At 35.6% G+C, this 19,780-nt stretch overlaps 2 protein-coding genes across 4 annotated transcripts in view; both read right to left on the bottom strand.

Moving 5' to 3' along the window:
- Nucleotides 1-5,867, bottom strand: part of LOC107701042 (phosphate carrier protein, mitochondrial-like) — a 7,696-nt gene extending 1,829 nt beyond the window's left edge. Inside the window, exons 1-3 of the mRNA XM_016502958.1 lie at nucleotides 5,843-5,867; nucleotides 5,579-5,763; nucleotides 463-590 (exon numbers count right to left, since the gene is read on the bottom strand). Of these exons, the coding sequence (XP_016358444.1) occupies nucleotides 463-590; nucleotides 5,579-5,756 (306 nt within the window). The 5' untranslated portion in view covers nucleotides 5,757-5,763; nucleotides 5,843-5,867. The remainder of the gene's footprint in view (nucleotides 1-462; nucleotides 591-5,578; nucleotides 5,764-5,842) is intronic.
- A 3,346-nt stretch (nucleotides 5,868-9,213) lies between these two features.
- LOC107701060 (lamina-associated polypeptide 2, isoforms beta/delta/epsilon/gamma-like) lies at nucleotides 9,214-18,054 on the bottom strand. 3 transcript variants are annotated; one of them, XM_016502980.1, is made up of 7 exons: nucleotides 18,040-18,054; nucleotides 17,682-17,931; nucleotides 14,913-15,030; nucleotides 14,617-14,793; nucleotides 11,763-11,866; nucleotides 11,531-11,637; nucleotides 9,214-10,136 (listed from the first exon to the last, which is right to left on the bottom strand). In XM_016502980.1, exons 2-7 carry the CDS (start codon nucleotides 17,922-17,924, stop codon nucleotides 9,785-9,787), a joined length of 1,101 nt encoding a protein of 366 aa, XP_016358466.1. In that variant the 5' UTR covers nucleotides 17,925-17,931; nucleotides 18,040-18,054; the 3' UTR covers nucleotides 9,214-9,784. The 3 variants fall into 3 exon arrangements, with proteins under 3 accessions (XP_016358466.1, XP_016358468.1, XP_016358467.1); XM_016502982.1 differs by having other exon boundaries at nucleotides 11,531-11,634; XM_016502981.1 differs by lacking the exon at nucleotides 18,040-18,054 and having other exon boundaries at nucleotides 17,682-18,028.
- Nucleotides 18,055-19,780: the final 1,726 nt, after the last annotated feature.

The raw sequence follows: 19,780 nt of genomic DNA, 5'->3' as shown, positions 1-19,780 counted from the left end.
ACACTTATCACATGCTGTGTGGTATCGGGGCATTTTAACGAGTACGAGTACAGAAGCTCAGTATCGGGCCCGATACAGATACCAGTATCGGTGCATCCCTAATAATAATTTATATTAATGATGCATGGAAGCTCATATATGTGTGTGTATATATACACACACACACACACATATATATATAGCCATTTTACCTCTAATTTAGCTTAGTTTAAAGTATTATGCATCAAACTAAATTGTGACATTGTATTGTTACAACCCTATGTTTCAGAAAAGAAAATGTAGTTCTAGAAAAATTGCATGTTATTTTCACAAGGGATTATTAACTGCATGAGTGCTCACGCTTCTGTGCTCAATTACAAATGAACGTTAGCTGGTTAGTCAAATCATTTCAAAAGTGTCAGTGTCCCTTCGCCACGGATGTCATCTCATAACGCTGATGAAGGGAGGGAAGTGAGTACAGACCTGGAGCCGGCACTTGACCAAGTCGAGGGGCACGACGGCCGTGTGTGTAATACCACAGCTCAAGATGCCCCCGAACCCGCAGAGGGCGTAGTATTTCCCCGAGCCGAACTCGCAGCTATCGGCCGACTCTGTGACGTGAGGGAACACAGGAACACATGCTCATGCATCACAACACCACACTTAACATGCTGATGAGGGGTTGCACCGGGGTTGGCTCACACGGACACACTCGGGTGACTCCGGCTAACACACACACGGATCTGCATTCGGCACTTGACCAGGTCGAGAGGCACCACAGCTGTGTGTGTGGTGCCACAGCTGAGGATTCCTCCGAAGCCACAGAGGATGAGGTATTTCTGTGAGCCGAACTCACAGCTGTCTCCCTCTGAGGAGAAACACGGAATCATGTTCATCCACAAAGTCTGAGACATTTGTTCAGGGTTTAGTGGAAAACCGCCATGTTGGGTTTTCAAGCATGACCTTTCACCTGCTATCAGATCAAGTGGCATGTTTTTCAGGGGTTTTCAATCTTTTAGAAGCCACTGACCATCAAATATGTGACCCTGGAGCACAAAACCAGTCTTAAGTCGCTGGGGTATATTTGCAGAAACAGCCAAAAAAAAAAACATTATATGGGTCAAAATTATAGATTTTCTTTTATGCCAAAAATCATTAGGGATATTAAGTAAAGATAATGTTCTATGAAGATATTTAGTAAATTTCCTACCGTAAATACATCAAAACTTAATTTTGGATTAGTAATATGCATTGCTAAGAACTTAATTTGGACAACTTTAAAGATGATTTTCTCAATGTTTAGATTTTTTTGCACCCTCAGATTCCAGATTTTCAAATAGTTGTATCTCAGCCAAATATTGTCCTATCCTAACAAACCATACATCAATGGAAAGCTTATTTATTAAATTTTAAAAAATTGACCCTTATGACTGGTTTTGTGGTCCAAGGTCACATATGATCTTCTTTGAGTGAGGGACCACCATTATAACATTTAGAAGGCAGATACTGTTTATTTTAATCTAAAAAGAAAATTATAAATGTATAAATTGCGTAGAAATATTAATATTATTGAAATAAATTAATATTACAAATATACATTTTAACATAATAGAAATTATATTAAATTCAATAATACACAGATTCATATAAACAATCTAACAATGAAAATCCAGTTCAGTCAATATTTAATCAGCAATTATTATTATTATTATTATTAATATGTTTTGGAAAGTTCACCTATCTGCAGCTATAAGTAAATTATCAGCATTTTTCTTACATTGTTACTCATTTTCAAATCCTTTATAAATTTAAAACTCATTCATTCTGAAACATTTATTATAAATGTGTTAAATATCAACAAACTGAAAATTCAGTTCAGTCTAAATATTATATGTACACTATGATAAATATCAATATTTACACTGAACTGAATTTTATTGTCAGCAATTATTCTCAGATGACGATTGCGGATTCATTTTGGGAGAATTATGTTAAGCATTTTTAAATATTTTATTCATACAAACGTGGAAAATAGTTATTACATCACTTTTTTTTTCTACTCACTATAGCACTGAACTGTTAGATGCATTTAAAACATTTTTATCACTTAAATCGATTTTTATTATTTTAAATGTTTATGTATTCATTAATTAGTTAAATATATATTCAAATATCAACTTTATTATTTAAAAAAGTTTTAACTGACACTTCTTTTACACAGACCACGCTAATCTACAAACTCTAACGCACCTGGCACTCAACTCGATCTTCTTATTCATTCTGGTAAACTGATAAAACAATTAAGCACACTAATAAAAGCGTTTCTACTAGGGCTGTCACAATTCAATGAGTTCTCGATTTAAAAAAATCCTTGACTGCCTTTTGCTCGTGTCGAGTAACCGGCAAAACACCGGAAGTGGCGCATTCAATGGACGCAAATCCATGAAACGCATTTAGACCGTTTTCCACAGCTGCATGATATATTAAACCCATTTTAAAATCATATTAAAGCATAATGCTATTGTGAATTCACAAACGCTACGATTAAGTTAAATAAATATATGCAATGCGGGTTTAATATATGTGCTTTAATTATTTACATGCGTGTGGGTTACGTTCGTGAGTCTCAGAGCGGCTCCGTTCACAGTAAACGCTGCTCCGCACAAACTACTACCATTTACATGTGTGGAGCCGCTCAAACTCCATCTCTGCATATTGTTGTGAGCAAACACAGGAGAATACATCAATATATTTCTCAATATGCTAACCAGTGATGTAACGGTATGAAAATTTCTTATCACGATTATAGTGACCAAAATTATCACGGTTAATAGTAATATCACGGTATTGTTAAAATGTGCTGGAGATGTTCGAAAAAGTACCGACGCATAAATCACTTCAAGTTTTATATTTAAAAATCAACAAACAACAAATAAAATGGCTTTTTGTTTGCATAATCACTAAAACAATAACATTACCAATAGGGCTGGGCAAACATTTTTTATTTTTCGATTAATCGTTTTTTTAAATGATGTCGATTTGATATCGATTCTCAAAAGCCGCGAATCGATCTTTTCCGGGATTTATTTCAGCACACATTTAAAACAAGATCTGATTAACGTGAATCTTATCATTAGTCTTCTCCACTAGATGTCACCCTTATTTACCTTGCGTGATGTTACAACAGAAAGCCTGTCATTCATTCAGCGCTTATCATGGCCATACGCGTGATTCGCAATGCTCAGGTGAAGTGCTATAGTAATACTATAAATCTGCGGAAGAATTTGATATCACGCATCGAATGTCACGAACACGAATGTCATCTCCAGCTGCTCGGAGTCTCACTTCATTAGCATGTTACCGTTTCATTTGAGAAAACTACCGTCATATCACACACACAGCAGCTGCAAGTTCTTCATTATGCACCAAGAGCTTGTAAAGGAACACAAAGGTAAAAAACTCCAAAAAGGTAAAGGAAAAAATTAAATTGCATCATATGACCCCTTTAAGAGCATGTTGAAATATCTAATGTAAATGTTCAAATGTTCATAAAAAGGTAAACCTCACATTTCAGCCTTTAAATAATAATATTAAATAAATCCACTCGCTGACACTAGGTGGCGCTTATGGAAAAGCTGAATTAGAGCCGTTTCCCGTAATCTCCATAGACAAAGCAGTATTGCGATTAAGAACACTTCCTTTAGGTATTACATGGAGCGAAGATGAAAACAATGCCATCGAATCGTTTCTGAAGACAGTCAGAACCTTCAGAGTTACATTCATATAATTAATTAATTAATATATTCATTTGTATAATTCCCTTAGCACTATTTTAAAACCTCCCAGCTTTTCCGCCCTGTTTTCACTCAAAACGAAATGACTCTGCGTGCTGTGCTGCTGAATAGTTCAAATCGCGGTAATCTAATACGGTTTTAATGATAATTAAAATATGAAACTGTCATACTAACCGTCGGGAATTTTATCATGATTTATCGTTACATCCCTAATGCTAACTGTTCATCACGACTTTAAACCTGTGCTCTGAGTTTACACACTTTGATGTCCACATATTCAAGAAATTACAGCAGCTGTAGCATTTCTGTCAAAGAAATGGCCCAATATTAATTGGACATTTGAATTAAATGTTGTTTAGTCAATATTAAACAAGGATTAGATCACACAGTAAAGTGTAAAAACAATCATCAGGCCCTTGTCCGTAATGTACATTAGCTCTATTGTTTATAATACATTATGTATTTTACCAGTTTTGTTCAATAAAACCATATGATTACTTGCTTTTGATACTATATTTGAACTAATTATTATGGCTTCATTGCTATTATATATGTATTTTATGTAATTATAAAGGCTATTGTTCACTTAGGTCTATTTTATTACCACAAAAAATTAATTATAATTATCAGAATAATCGACCGATCACTCGATTACCAAAATAATAGTTAGTGACAGTCCAAGTTTCTACTAAAACTACATCTAAACACAATTATTACTTAACCACCTAAGGGAGAAGCACTGATAACACGGTTAAAACATGCAAAATGTATTAAAGGGGTCATATGATGCGATTTCAAGCTGTTCGTGAATAGATAAGATCCCTGAAGTTGCAAAGACTAAAGTCTCAAATCCAAAGAGATATTCTTTATCAAAGTTAAGACTCTGCCACGCCCCCCTAAAACGGCTCGTTCTAACACGCCAGACTGCGCTTGTCGGAAGGAGGGACTTTGTAGAAAACGAAGCGTTTGAGAGAGGCGGGGCATAGAGGACCTACTATAATGTACAGTATTTGAAAAATAATGTGTTTTTTGAACATTAAAGCATGTCAACATATTCTGTTACACCAAATACACAAAATAATGATCTTTAAAAAAAGCATCATATGACCCCTTTAAAAAAATTTTTTTTACAATTGGATGTTGGGCAAGATAGACGACACCAGACCTAAGGGCCAATCAGAACGCGCCTTCTTGAGCGCTGGACGCGCTCCTGCGCCAGAGAGCCAATCAGATCGCGCCTCATTGAGAACTGCAATACACACGCAGGTCATGTGCAGAATAGGACGCTTTAAATAAAGAACATCGCGTCCCCTGACAGCCTCATTAACATTCTGACACATCTCACGTATTTACACGAGTCTGGTGCATTAAAATGTTAAAAAGCCTCCTGGAACATTTATAACGCGTCCTGCGATTTTGTTCTTCACTGCCCTCCATGAACACAACAAGGCCAGAAACTCATTCGAGCCGCACTAAACGACTATTTAACGCAAACTACGCAAATCTATAAATGTGACCAATGCAGGAACTGAAAGGACTACAGCATTTTCTAATCATATAGCCTACAGCTCAAGAGGATCTAACGTTAGTTAGCATAGTGCTAACGCTAACTAGCATTCTAACCTTTTATTCAACGTTCATATGGTGTAAGTTCCCATCCTGAGCGCCGGAACATCCCTTTCAAGCATTAATACAACAATAAACGGGAAAATGCGATGGTTAAGGGTGTCTTTTTTTATTTTACCCCCGTAAAACTGCACGTAAAGCATGAAAATGAGGTGTTTTTTGCTCTCCGGGTGTCTTACCGGCGGTTGCGGCGGCGGCGAGCCTGCGCTTCTGTACGGGAGAGTGAGTCTCCGGTTCACCGGCTTTCTGCAGCGTGAACAACGGGGCGCTGAAGGGGTTCGCCCGGGCCAGCTGGGTCAGTGTGGTCGGATACATGTCTGATGGTCGAAATAAACAGCGGTTAGGCACTGAACACATTTGTAAACTGCGTGTTTTACATACATGTCAAATGAAAGAGTAATTTGTCCTCTCTCTCGCTCTCTCTCTATGGAGAGGTCAGCGGCCCGGCGCTCTCGAGTCAGACGAAACTCTTACTTTAGTGAAGTTGTCGCAACTTGGCGCCTCCGTCCTCTCCTCTACCGGTTGCGCATATAGACCGAGCGGTGTGCGCGAGCGCCGCAAGCCTGGACCGGATAAAGGAAGCGGGCGCGTCACTGCAGGCCCCGCCCACCTCATTATAAATCCTACAATGGCGAAGTTTTGGTTCATGAATATTATATATTGACGATTTGTTTTTACTTTTTCAATGCATTGGAGGTACATAGTGATATTAATAAACAATGAGCTATGATTAAATAAAATAATTTTACATGAATTCACTTATTTGTATAGGGAATGTATAGGATTTAGCCCATCTAGGGGTATTTTTTATTTTAATTAATTATTTTGTTGCTTTATTTTATTTATTGGAAATGTATAGGGTTTATCCTAAGGGTATAAATATATGTTTAATGTGGGCATGACCTGTGTAATAATCTTTTAGTTGTTAGTTTGTTGGGGTGTATTTATTATTATTTTTATAGAGAATATTTAGCCCTTCTAAAAGGGAAACATGCCCTCTTTATTTTATCATGTAATATGTTATTATATATGTCAAGGTGTTACAATTTTTGTTTGTTAGTTTGTTGGGGTGTTGTATTGATTGATTAGGATTTCTTTTTACTTTATTTTATTATTTTGTTTTGATTTATTTATCCAGAGGGTATAAAATATGTCTAAAAAGGGAAATACGACCTCTGTAATAATATTTTCTGTTGTTAGTTTGTTGAGATGTTTGTATTTCTTTATTTAATTGTATATTTTTATTAACCCAGTTACTTTTGTTTTCAAAGTTATTTTTTTAATATTTGCTAATGACATGAATTTATTTATATAAAAGGGAAACATGCCCTCTTTATTTTATCATGTAATATGTTATTATATATGTCAAGGTGTTACAATTTTTGTTTGTTAGTTTGTTGGGGTGTTGTATTGATTGATTAGGATTTATTTTTACTTTATTTTATTATTTTGTTTTGATTTATTTATCCAGAGGGTATAAAATATGTCTAAAAAGGGAAATACGACCTCTGTAATAATATTTTTTGTTGTTAGTTTGTTGAGATGTTTGTATTTCTTTATTTAATTGTATATTTTTATTAACCCAGTTACTTTTGTTTTCAAAGTTATTTTTTTTATATTTGCTAATGACATGAATTTATTTATAAAATGCGAGAAATTTTGCTTACATATTTCCATTTTTATAAGAATATGTTTATCATGTATATTATTATGATATTTATTATATATTTCTAAAATGTAAATAACACATCAAATACAGTAGTCCTGCCAACACATCCAAATGTTCATGCTATATAATTTTCGATAAGAAAAGTTTAGATAAGAAAACGTTTTTAAAAAGAAAAAGTGTTTTATATAATTATTGATTTTAATAAAGAAGCAACACATACATAAAATGAAATGGTCTGCCTCTAAACCAAATAAATTATTTTAAACAAAAAGGCAGGGTGAGCCTATAATACTTGTAATATGATACTAATATATAATTTTTTACTCATTTTCTTTTCAATTATACTTACTAATATCACTTTTTTAGTTAAAATTCATATGATAAAAGACCAAAAATTACAGATCAGTTAAGACGTTGCGTCTGGGTAACGTCGTATTACGTAATTAATATTAATGAGCCATGCCTTCGCCATAGTAGAACTCGCTCGACCAGTCAGGACAAAAATGAGGGGCGGGGCCGCGGGCAGTGGGCGGGGCTTTCCCGAAGTGCATTACGCAAGAGATTCCATGCAACTCGGTCACCGTCTGCTGTGTTTGTACTGTGATTGCAGCATATTTATGCGCGTTGATATTGTACAGCAGCTAGTTATTGCTAAATACATTGTGTATAGGCTATATGCATATCTGAACAGGACTGATTATATTGTTTGCATGTTCTAATGTGCAACGGTGTGTCTGAAGGTTAAACTCTCAGAGTAAAAATTACAGCAAACATTCCTGGTACAATAAAATTGCTGGAATGTGTGTGTGTGTCAGCCTTGCTGTAAATAAACTGCAAGCAAGGGTCACCTCTTGGATTTCAATGGTCTTCTTTTATTTCACACAAGAATTGTGTTGAATCAAGGATAAATAACCAATTCTGTACAACCAGTTTTCCACAATTAGCTGCCTAAATACAAAGTGCAAATTGGACTTTTGTACCATTTACTGCCTTCGACACAGCAGGACAAAGCTAAGATGTTAGTTAGTGGTTAGTGGATTTGGTATATCTACATTTTAAGTAACCCACTGCGTTTAAAAAATGTTTTTAATTTTATAGAAGACATTAGAAAAATATTGCAGTTGATAAGTAATTAAACAGAGTAGCAAAATATAAAAAAGTAACCCCTGCAAATGAATCTGTCCGTCACAAATGTATTTCTCTGAATGAAATGAAGATATAGTGAGTAAATATATCCAGACCAGTTTTGTTTTTAAAACAATCACAGCACAGAAATGAATTCATAGTTTAGTCAGATGAATGCCAGTGTTTGAGCAATAACAGACGGTCTGATTACAGTCAATAACAGGCAAGTGTCGGTGGACTCCATTCTAATTATGTGTTTTAAAATCAGCTATAATGCCACATCACATTATGAAAACATCACAAACACATTTAACAAGCCACCATTATCTATTAAACAAAAACAAAAAACAGACTGCCTCTCACCAGAAGTGGAGCATTACTTACTACATGAGACTTTCAAAGATCACATTTTCTTTTAAGCTCTAAATAAAAAAAATAAAATAAATATCAATATGTCTAGTACTAAAACCAAACATTATCTGAGCTGCTAGTTCAGTAGTTTGAACATCTCACTGCTACTAATCATTAAAAACAAACGCAACTGGGTGAATCTCACAAAAACCGTCAAGAATATGTCAAAGCCATATTTCACCACAAAACATTTTCAGTTAAGCACATTCCACCAAATTCTCATTACTGTAATTCAAAACATAATGTTAGATTATTTAAATGTAAATTAAGTGTACACTGTGGCTGAATCGAATTGTTTTTATGCCAATTTTAAGTAATTAATACAATTTTGCACAGACATTTTTTTTTTTGGATTTTTTAGATCAGATTGCTATGATTTTTTTGCATAACTGTAATTTTTCCCCATTACAGTAATGCAAATGTACTTTTTTTTATACTAAGGTAATAACAATTAGGGTTTTTTTTTGCATTATGGTAAAACAACTTTATTTGCATTATGGTAATTACAATGCATTTTTGCATTATGGTAATAAAAAAAAAAAAAAATTGCATTATACCAACACAAAGCAAAAAGTCTTAAAACATAATATACATATATATTTTTTTTCTCTCTGGATTTTATAGTGAAACATGACCCACACATTTTTTTTTTGAGATTCACCCTATTGTGCTACAACAATTTTGTCACTCTGGTCTCATTAGCAACACTTCATTAAGTCAGATTCAGAAGTGCTAAAAAAAACTCACCATGATTATTCAGGAAAACATTTCAGATATCAAATAAACCATTTCCCCAAACATTCATCTTCAGGCTTTTCCTTCCAGCCCCAATGTGTGTGAAACCAAATAGTGCTTGTGTTGGCCATATCTTGGCACTTCACCTCTCGTTGTGATGCCACTGAGCGGCGAATGATTCACTATTAGCGAACACTACACTTCTCTACATCGTCTCGAATGCTACGAAACCGTAAAATCACAAAGCAAGATCAAAACACACAATGCACACAGAGTTTAAAGACTACTTGAAACACGAGTCTATTCAGATGTGACCGCTCAGGTCAAACTGCAGAATCCCAGAATCCCTCCCTCCCCGAACCCTGCCGACGCGTCGCTCCGTAAAGCACTAGAAAATCAGTCTGACAGTAGCTGCATGCTGAAGCTGGTTGACGGACCGGGCCGCTCATTTGCCATCGTCGCCCTCGACTGGGCTTTCCCAGCTAATGTAATTGACGATGGGCGTGATGACATTGTCCTGGGCATAGAGCTGGCAGGCATTGATCTGATCGGCAGTGACGCTCTGGAAGGCGTAATACAGAGACGCAGCCAGTGTGATGAACACCAGAAGCTTCAACCAGAAAGCAAACCAGCGGCGGGGTTTGGGACGGGCGGCCGACGCTCCGCTGCGAACATCTGTGACGGAGGATTTGGTCACTGTGTAAGTGTTCTGCTGCAGGAGGGGCTCCTCGGACCAGAGGTTCAGCGGCTTCACGGGACGGCCCGCAGCACCATGGATCGGCCTCCGACATGTGGCACTGTTCAGATATACAGCGTTAGTATGGCGTTTAATCAAAGAAGTGATAAGACAGGCTGGCAGAATGAAGATTTTTTAAATTATATGGTTTTATTGCACTTATCAAAACAAGAAAAGCAGTCAAATGTTTCGTATTTTTTCTCAATTGTTTTAATGACAAAAAGAATAATTGAAAATATATAATTTAACTTACAATCTGCAAAGGAGTGGGAAAAATTATTTAAATATTCCATTTAACCTCCCGATACCCGGCAAATTTTTTTAGGATTTTTCTTTTTCTTTTTTCATGTCATTACATTGTTTAGAGCATTAAAAAAAATGTTAAAAAAAATTTAAAATGATATTTCATTCATAAGTTATGCTTCGTCCATGGTAGAGGACATCTGGACTCAATAAAAAAAAAAATGAATAAAAAGACATGAATGAACATGCATAGGCAAAAACAATTGATTGATTGTTTTCAGGATTTTTTTTTTTTTTTTTTACTAAACTTTGTATAAAGATGATTGTCAACTATGTTATAAGAATGATTTGATATACCATTTTTCTTTATGCAAAATGTGTAAAATGGCCATAAACAGGTTTTCTCATTATATACAATGTATCTATAAACTAAATCTAATTTGCATATTAATGTGTTTTTGGGGATGTTGGGATTAATGTGTTTTCCTGAGATGTTGATTTATGACACACGGTTTAAAAATTAGTCAGATTTAAATGATAATTATTACAAAATATTATCATATTTCCATAAGAGTGTCTAAATTAATATCAGACATTTTTGAAGACTAAGGAGAGGGAGCGGTCATGGTGAAACATCCAAACATTTAGTATCTCTGAAAAGCCCTGAATGCGCTCTGTACAGGACATCCAGACTTAAAACTGTGGCATGTATAGTCTCAGAGAAATTCACTAAAATATAATGTCCTCATATGAGGATGCAGGGTCTCAGGAGGTTAATGTCAAAGAAATTCACAAAATAACATGTTTTGATGCAGTAAAACACCCACAGATGTAGCAGAAAACAACTGGTTTTCATCTGCTATTGGTCATAGTTTTAACCTTGAAATCAGGAAATAATGTCATACATGTGATGCATAGGATGAGAATTGAACAAATAGTTGCAATCTGGCTCACATTCAGACAGGAATCATGTCTTTGTGGCAGTTCTTCTGCTGATTAAGGGATCATACAAGACTTCACCTTACAAATGGCTGTCGAAAGCAAAAACGCTATGAAATGCATCATATTTTGTGACAAAGACTGAAATGCTTGAGCAAAACAGGCTTTATTTTTGGATTCAGCACGCCAGAAGAAACAAATATTGGATTTCATTCAGCAAATATGATGCAGGTCAAACTTGCAATAAAGAGGACAGCACATCTTCATACTCACGTTATTCCAGTTGGAGTGGCAGGTTCATTGGGGAAGATTTCCTTTAAAATATCTCCTCCATCCACAGATGAATCCTCATGGACTGTTGCCGTCTCCTCCACCTGCTGCTGAAAAGAAGAAAACTCAGCTATTACAGAGCACAGCAGATGAGATTGTGCACCATAAATCAGGGCCTGATGAGACTCTATTGTGATGCTAACTGTATTTTTTTCTGTGCTTGTGCAGTCTTTACTTTAGCTCGCTGTCTGCTGCTGGTCCTGGTGGTGACTGGAGTCTTTCCTCGGCTCCGGATTAGCTTAGTCACAACGGGAACCGGCTCTGGTACGGGATCAGCTTCTGCCAATCAAATACAGAGCAAAAAGATACTTAACATGACCATTAATATATAACTTAAAGCCATTTTTTAAAATTCTAATTAAACTTTTGGAAGACTAAACTCTTTTTAATCTTAAGCAACTTCAGTTGCCACAACTAAACGTTTACGTTTGATGAAGAAACTGTGCTTGTCTGGATGACTCGGATCACATCCAGAGTCAGTCAGAGTCCTCTCCTCAAAAAGACACACCATTTGTGGAAGTCGACAGTTGACTTAGTGAAAAAAAACTACTAAAGTAATAACAAAGGATGAAGCAGATATACTTGAAAGTGCGAATGCAAAAAGCTCGACTTGATATCGACTTAAAATCGATCACTGCATCAAAAAGTAGAAATAAAACAATAACACATAAAAGTCGTCTTGGTGAATTATTCCAATAACAATGACATTGCAATTTTTATCATCTGAAACATGCTATTCCAAAGCGATCTATATAATGCATTTAAAAATTAGCATGCAAAACATGGGCAAAGTGCAAACAAACATGTGCACACATCAGTTCTAGCATTGCTAACTTGACATTGCTCCAATTCATCACAAAACTAAAACGCAGTCAGCCAGAGATAGAATTAGTTACACGGCTCAGTTTGAAATAGGGCTGTCAAAATGGCTGAAAAACGCAATTCAAATTTTTTACTTAAATATTAGCAAAATTCGAATTATATTCAAATTTAAAATGCATAATTACAGTTAGGGTGAAGAAAAGCTTTTGAGGCCACAAGAGGGCGCATCGAGCAAAATATTACTAATGCAAGTCTCTTCAAAGCATAAGATAACATGACTATCTGTGAAAAAAAGTGGTTTGGAAATCTGCATGGTTTTACCGTAGTACTAACAGGAACATATACTGTATTGTAAACATTCTTCAGAGTTTCCTATAGAGCTTAAAATCCTTGTTTTTGCAGATGAGGAAGCCAATGAGAGCAAATCACTGCTTTTCCTGTAATGCTTGTGTCGCTAAACAAGACCACCACTCCATTTGGATTAATGGCTGCATAGGTAACATGCGCGAACTAGGATGTTTTATAGCATAGACTTCCTTTTCTCTCATTTTTTGCTGTCATTACGAGTCGCTCATGTTAACCTCCTTTTACAGGGGCCAGAAATCACCCGTACTTTGTGCTTTTCCTGGTTGCTCTGAACTTCCTCTGCATATGGATGTTCTACGGCAGTATCATGTGTAAGTTACCACTTGAACTCGAATGTACACTAGCATTCAAAAGTTTGTGGTCAGTACAATTTTTGTTTTTGAATTAAGTCTCTTATGCTCACTATGACTAGTTCCCAAATGAATAGTTGATGTCTGTAAAATACTAGGCTACATCTTGCATTTTTAGTCTCGCCAGAAGAAAATGTTAATTTAAAAAAAGTATGTGTTTTTCTGTGTGTAGACTGGTCCAAACACTGTCCACCGCACTACACAGAGGAGGGCGTCTGGGGGGTGGTGACCACTCTGACAGGCTGCTCTCCCTGGGTGCTCTACATCTTCTGCTTTGCTTTCTTAAACGCTTCCTGGGCCTCCATCCTGCTTTTGGTGCAGCTCTACCAGGTGAATGACATGATGATGTGCTATAAACTGAAACATCCCAGCTAAATATCAGCACTTTTGGCCAAATACTGTATATTAGGACATAGGGCTGTCAAAATGGCTGAAAAACTAAATTCGAATGTTGTACTTAAATATGATCAAAATTCAAATTATATTCGAATTTAAAATGCATGATTTCAGTTAGGGTGAAGAAAAGCTTTTGGCTTCTCTCCTGAGGCCACAAGAGGGCGCATCGAGCAAAATATTACTAATGCAAGTCTCTTCAAAGCATAAGATAACATGACTATCTGTGAAAAAAAGCGCATAATGTTTAAAATAATGTTTATAAACCAGTTATAATTAAGTTGCTTAAACAACTATAAACAAAACAAATAAAGTCTCGAGATATGTTTATTCAAAGTTGAACTTGCATTAATTTTACATGGCTTTCTAAACATGCGGCTCTTTTGTGTGAGATGCGAGTGCAACGGTGATAGATGTCCCTCTAGAAAATGCTCTAAATATGCATTCTGTGTGAACGGCTTGGTTTCAGTTTTGACGTAAACATCTCCGCATTGATGTTCTCTTTTCCCGCAATATTTGTAATTAACAACGCAGCAGCGCCGCATCTAGTGGCTTCAACTGGATAGGCTAACAAAAACATTAAAATACAACGACACTTACATCGTCATCGCATCTCGTGTGCCACTGATAAAGCTGCCTCCTTAACGCACACCTAAAATTCGAATGCAACGTTTTTGCATTCGAATGTGGATTTTTATTTTAAATTCGACGAATATTCAAAATTCGATTTTATTTTTGACAGCCCTAGTTTGAAGCAGTTGGATATTGGGATATTAGGGACACAAGTGAAGAACAACGGCTTGTTTACATTATAAATATTAGTTTAGTAAGCAAATGTAAGGCTACGACAAAAATATGTAAACATTTGGATTCGTGTCGAATGATAGGTAAGTGAATCTAATGCCAGTTTCACTTTCACTTTAAACCAATTTGGTTTGGCATTTAAAATAGCCTAAATGATATTTATAATGAATGCCACTATAATGTTTATGGTGTTTATATAATGTGTATAAATGTTTCATTTACGGATTTTTACATTATTTCTGAATGCAATAATAAAAAAACTTGACTCAATGTTGATCAGTTGTGCTTCACCACCTTCTTTGTCGCTGTACTGATCTTCTTCGGCTGAGTGTGTGTTGCCGTTCTGGTTTTCGTCTGCTTTGATGGTGACGGCCTCAGGGATAGTGGTCTCAGGTTCAGGCAGGCTGGTCTCCACCGGCGGCTGCTCCAGGAGCTGCTGGAGCTTCTTCTCGTACAGCTTACGTGTAGAGGCTGTGATGCATACAGAACCAATACAACGCAAACCTTCACAATCTACAGATGCAGGACATTCCTATTGGGCGATCAATACTCACAAACACAACAAGACTGCCGAAAACTGTTGTACTCACCAACAATTGGTCCTGAATGGACTCCATACTTCAGAAGCTGAAGCTTCAACTCTTCATCAGTCAAACCAGAGACGTCGTTCTCTTCTGCCCGAACTCTGTCCGTCTTTCTTGTGGCTTTCTGAGGATCAAGGGAGGATCAAAAGGAAAACGTGTGTAATTTTTTTTTTCTCCATTTCTACCTACTAAGAACATCACAGAAGAGCTTCTGTGGATAGAATGTAAAAGTGTTTACATGTAAAATAACTTTTCAAATCACTCAAGTCAGAATAAATATTAATTATTAGCAATTATATATATATTTATACACACACACATATATATATATATATATATTGAGTACAGTAAGAAAGTAAAATATAAATAAAAAATAATAAAATAAAAACACTGGTCGATCCGTTTATGATCATAACATTTTCAGGATAATAATGATAATTATTATTATATTTCATGTAATAATTCTGATTATGGGTCAAAGACGTTAAGATGTCCGCATCAAAAGAAATGTACAAAAGTGATTTTATGTCCATAGAAAGCACATTAAATGTAAAGGTTTCAAATAAGTTTTTGGAGGATAAAATGTCAAAATTTGGGTGAAATAATGTTACATTGTCATTCAGCTGTAAATCAGGGGAAAATGTATGATATTTATTTTTTTGCTCAGAAAAACAAAAACAAAATTGCAATTAAATGAAACAATTATTTTTTTTTTTGTGGTAAAAACAACAACAATTTAAAGCAGTATTACACTTATTGTTTTTATGCTTAAACCCTTTTTCGTCTTTGACCCTTATATATTTAATTATATTAATAAAATATGTAAAATCCATACTGTTTGAATGGTCCGTCTCAAAAAAGTAGAAATGATCATGATAACAATTATTATCATCAGAAATTCTCATCATGATAATAATTCTAATTATTATCATATTTCCTGTAATAATTATTAGCGTATATTTAATTAACATTAAAATATTATTATTATTAATATTAAAAATGTTATGGGGTTTTAAATCGGAATATGACTTTTCGTTACGAAACAGGGCATAACTTTCATACACGTCATCTGTAGAGGACAACACGACAAACATCATGTTAATCAGGCATTTTGGGGAAACGCAACAAGTCAACAGGGAAAGAAATTATAGATAAACATTCCTATGAAATATTATATATTCTTATGAAAAGAGAAGTGTAATACTCCCATTATTACACTTCTTTTTTCATTATGGTTTGCCCCAAGAACACATTAATATGCAAATTTGATGCAATGTATAGATACATTGTATAGAATGGGAATACCAATTTATGGACATTTTATGCACATGTTGCAAAAAGTAAAATAGTATCAAAGCATTCGGTTATCATTTTCATAACATAGTTGAGAATCATCTTTGTACAAAGTTTGGTTAAAAATAGCCTGAAACCTAAAAACTGATTGGTGAATGAAAAAATAAATAAAAACATTGTTTTTGCCTATACATGCCTTATCGTGTCTATGGGTCAAAGACGAAAAAGGGTTTAAGCATAAAAACAATACTGCTTTAAATTGTTGTTTATCAAAAAAAAAAAAAAATTGTTTTCTGTTTCATGTAATTGTATTTTTATTTTTCTTAGCAAAAAATATACATTTTCCCCTGATTTACAGAAGACACCCACTAAAAAGTCATTCAGTGTAACAATCTTCTCAGGCATATTTACAACAAAAATCAATTTATGACATATTAAAAGACTAATTACTTTCACCCCAAATACTAATTAGTCGTTATTTTACATTTTTTTAAATGTGTCACTATCCTAGGTTTTGCCCATTTATCAGTAAGAACTTTTCTTACTCATTTAAAACACAATCAAATTTAATATGCTCCCTTATTCTTTTATATATTTTAACATGTACAAGTCAGAATAAGCATGTTGTTTGAATTTTTACGTAACTATAAGTATTACATTGAATGACAATGTAACATTATTTCAACCAAATTTTGACATTTTATTCTTCAAAAACTTTTACTTGCATTTAATGTGCTTTCTATGGACATAAAATCACTTTTGTAAATGTCTTTTGATGCGGACTGACTCCTATTTATCTGAATAACTTAGTCCAGGCGTCCTCTACAAAGGTCATAAAATATGAATGAAATATATTTTATTAAAAATGTTTTTCTCCATTTGTTTCTTATGCTCCGACCAATGCAATGACACAAAAAAAAAATCACAAAACTTTTTTTTATGCTTCTCAGGGTTAGGCACAATCAGTGTTAAAGGGGTCATATGATGCTTTTTTAAAGATCATTATTTTGTGTAACAGAATATGTTGACATGCTTTAATGTTCAAAAAACACATTATTTTTCAAATACTGTACATTATTGTAGGTCCTCTATGCCCCGCCTCTCTCAAACGCTTCATTTTCTACAAAGCCCCTCCTTACACAGCGTCTCCCTGACATGGCTGCTTCAACACTAACTGCGGTTACTGAAACCACGCCTTCTTTCTTTACGTGCACATTTGGGCAGCATTATGCTAATATTTCCACATAGTGACCTAGATATGTGGGGGCGTGTTAGAACGAGCCGTTTTAGGGGGGCGTGGCAGAGTCTTAACTTTGATAAAGAATATCTCTTTGGTTTTGAGACTTTAGTCTTTGCAACTTCAGGGATCTTATCTATGCACAATCAGCTTGTAACACTCCAAAGAGAAAGGAAAACTTGAAATCGCATCATATGACCCCTTTAATGAATGCATGTGATTTCCACGAGCCTCGTCTGGCTCACCTTCCCCGAGCGGCTCCTGCTGGTCACCGGCGGCGCTGTCATCGCCTCCTCGTCGCTGGAGAAAGTGTCCGGAGCGGGAGCACAGATGCTCTTCTTGTTGAGCGCCGTCAGGTTCTTCAGATAAAGCTGCACATACACGTCTTTCTTGCTGTCGGCGCTGGGCAGAGGGACGTTATTAGCCAGTAACTCGCTCTTCAGCTTCTCTTTAGTGAGCAGCGCCGGATCCTCGTGGAATTGCGCCATTCTTGGTCTGTATTTACAGAATGAGATATAAAACACGGGTTATTACTTACAAAACGCAAATGTAGTTATTTTAATTTTCACTTATAAAAGCCAAGCGGGGTGTTTTTGTTAGTACCTGAAGGAGAATAAATCAAAACGCCTTCCGTTTGAATGTCCTCGTAGGATTTTACGACAAACACAGCTACCTGTTACACCCAAAAAAATATTTTTTGGAAGATTGATGCATCGAAGCTTGTGGTTCAATAAAAACAGCGCTGCTAAAATGCGTAATTAAACGGTTTTGACGGCGGATAAAAGTAGAAATAGCTCGACGGCTCGGTGCTCGCCTGGGAGATGGCACGGTAGATCAAAGCTCAACGCTCATTGGTTGAACGGGTTAAGTAAGGCGTTCTCCTATTGGTCGACGCCGACGAGCGTCCCAAAACAAAGAGGCCGACAGCTGCAACACACACTTGAATTTACAGCAGGATTCTTTACAAGAACCTCTGCGTTATTGTGAACCATGTGGAAAATAAATAAATAAGGAAAACATTATTATGAGTGTAGTTAAACATAAAAAGGTAGGGATTGTATTTCATAATAAAAGACTACAATGCAAAGTGGGGGAGGGGTATAAGTACCATGGTACATGAATACGGTCATTATGTAGCATTATGGTTTAAAAAAAATCATTGGTCGACAGTGCCGACTTTTGTAATCATGGAAAGCCTATAGGCCTATAAATCACATTTGATACATGTATTTCTAAGGCCTCTAAATTACTAATATGATCAAAACTTTGCTGAAAAGTTGCTTCTACTTGCCTTCGGAATGATAGATAGTTTATACTTTTTTAGGAAGTTAAAGATCTTACTATAACTGAAAACACCCACCTACTTTTGTTGTGAATCCGATTTTCATAAAGTAAAAGTAAGAATACCTTTTATATTGTTGGAAATATTTCAAGATGAACACTTAAAGGCACAATATGTAAGATTTATTATTAAAATATCCAAAAACCACTAGAACAGTGTTATATATTTTGCTGACTTGTGTACTTACATTATCCCAAATGTTTCGAAGTATGTTTAAATCCAGAGAAATAAGCAATTTTAAGTAGAGACACGGACCGTGTCCATATGTGTCATTGTGTCGCCTGCTAATGACGTCATAACCCCTCGATTTCTGGTTTTGTTTTGTAGAAAACATGGAAACACCAAAGACGCTTTAATATGTTGTGTGTTTTATTAGACCGGTGACGACCGCACAGAGTAGCATTATAACAGAACTTTCAAATGTATCTAGTATGATAAAACAGCGCTGCTTTACCCCACATACGCACGACCGGAAGCAGCGGAAGCGGTCGACTGTGGCATAATAAAAGCTCCGCTGCTTTCCAGCCGTGTGTCACGCTCGTTCAGCGCCTCGTTTCGCTTCGACGGCTTTCAGCCTCACCCTGCTTCATTCTACTACGTTAATAAATCATTAGCTCATCCATGAACATGATTTCTGCCCGAGTCCCGTCGGATTGCATCGGCTGTGGAGATGAAGACCACAACTCCCATGATTCCACACTCGGTCACAGCATCATCAAACTACGCCTTTGTCTCTTTGTTTATTTTGAATACGCGCCCTCTAGCGGCGAAAATTACATATTGTGCCTTTAATGGACTGAAGATTTACTTGATTATCCATGCATCTTTTTTTTTTTTTAGAAAAGACATAAGAATCAAATCATTGAGAATCAAATATGATCATCAGACTGAGAAATGTTTATTTGTTCATCTCTCATTCATAAATGTACTGCATTGCATTATGTTTTGTCCCCAACAATAAAAACTACAGAGCATTGATAGTAGAACTAAGCATTTAAATAT

This window comes from Sinocyclocheilus anshuiensis, unplaced genomic scaffold, assembly GCF_001515605.1.
Source record: "Sinocyclocheilus anshuiensis isolate Anshui unplaced genomic scaffold, SAMN03320099.WGS_v1.1 scaffold1468, whole genome shotgun sequence".
In the NCBI taxonomy this organism is placed as follows: domain Eukaryota; kingdom Metazoa; phylum Chordata; class Actinopteri; order Cypriniformes; family Cyprinidae; genus Sinocyclocheilus; species Sinocyclocheilus anshuiensis.
The sequence above is the reverse complement of the archived record's forward strand: the minus strand, read 5'-3'. Positions and strand labels throughout refer to the sequence as shown.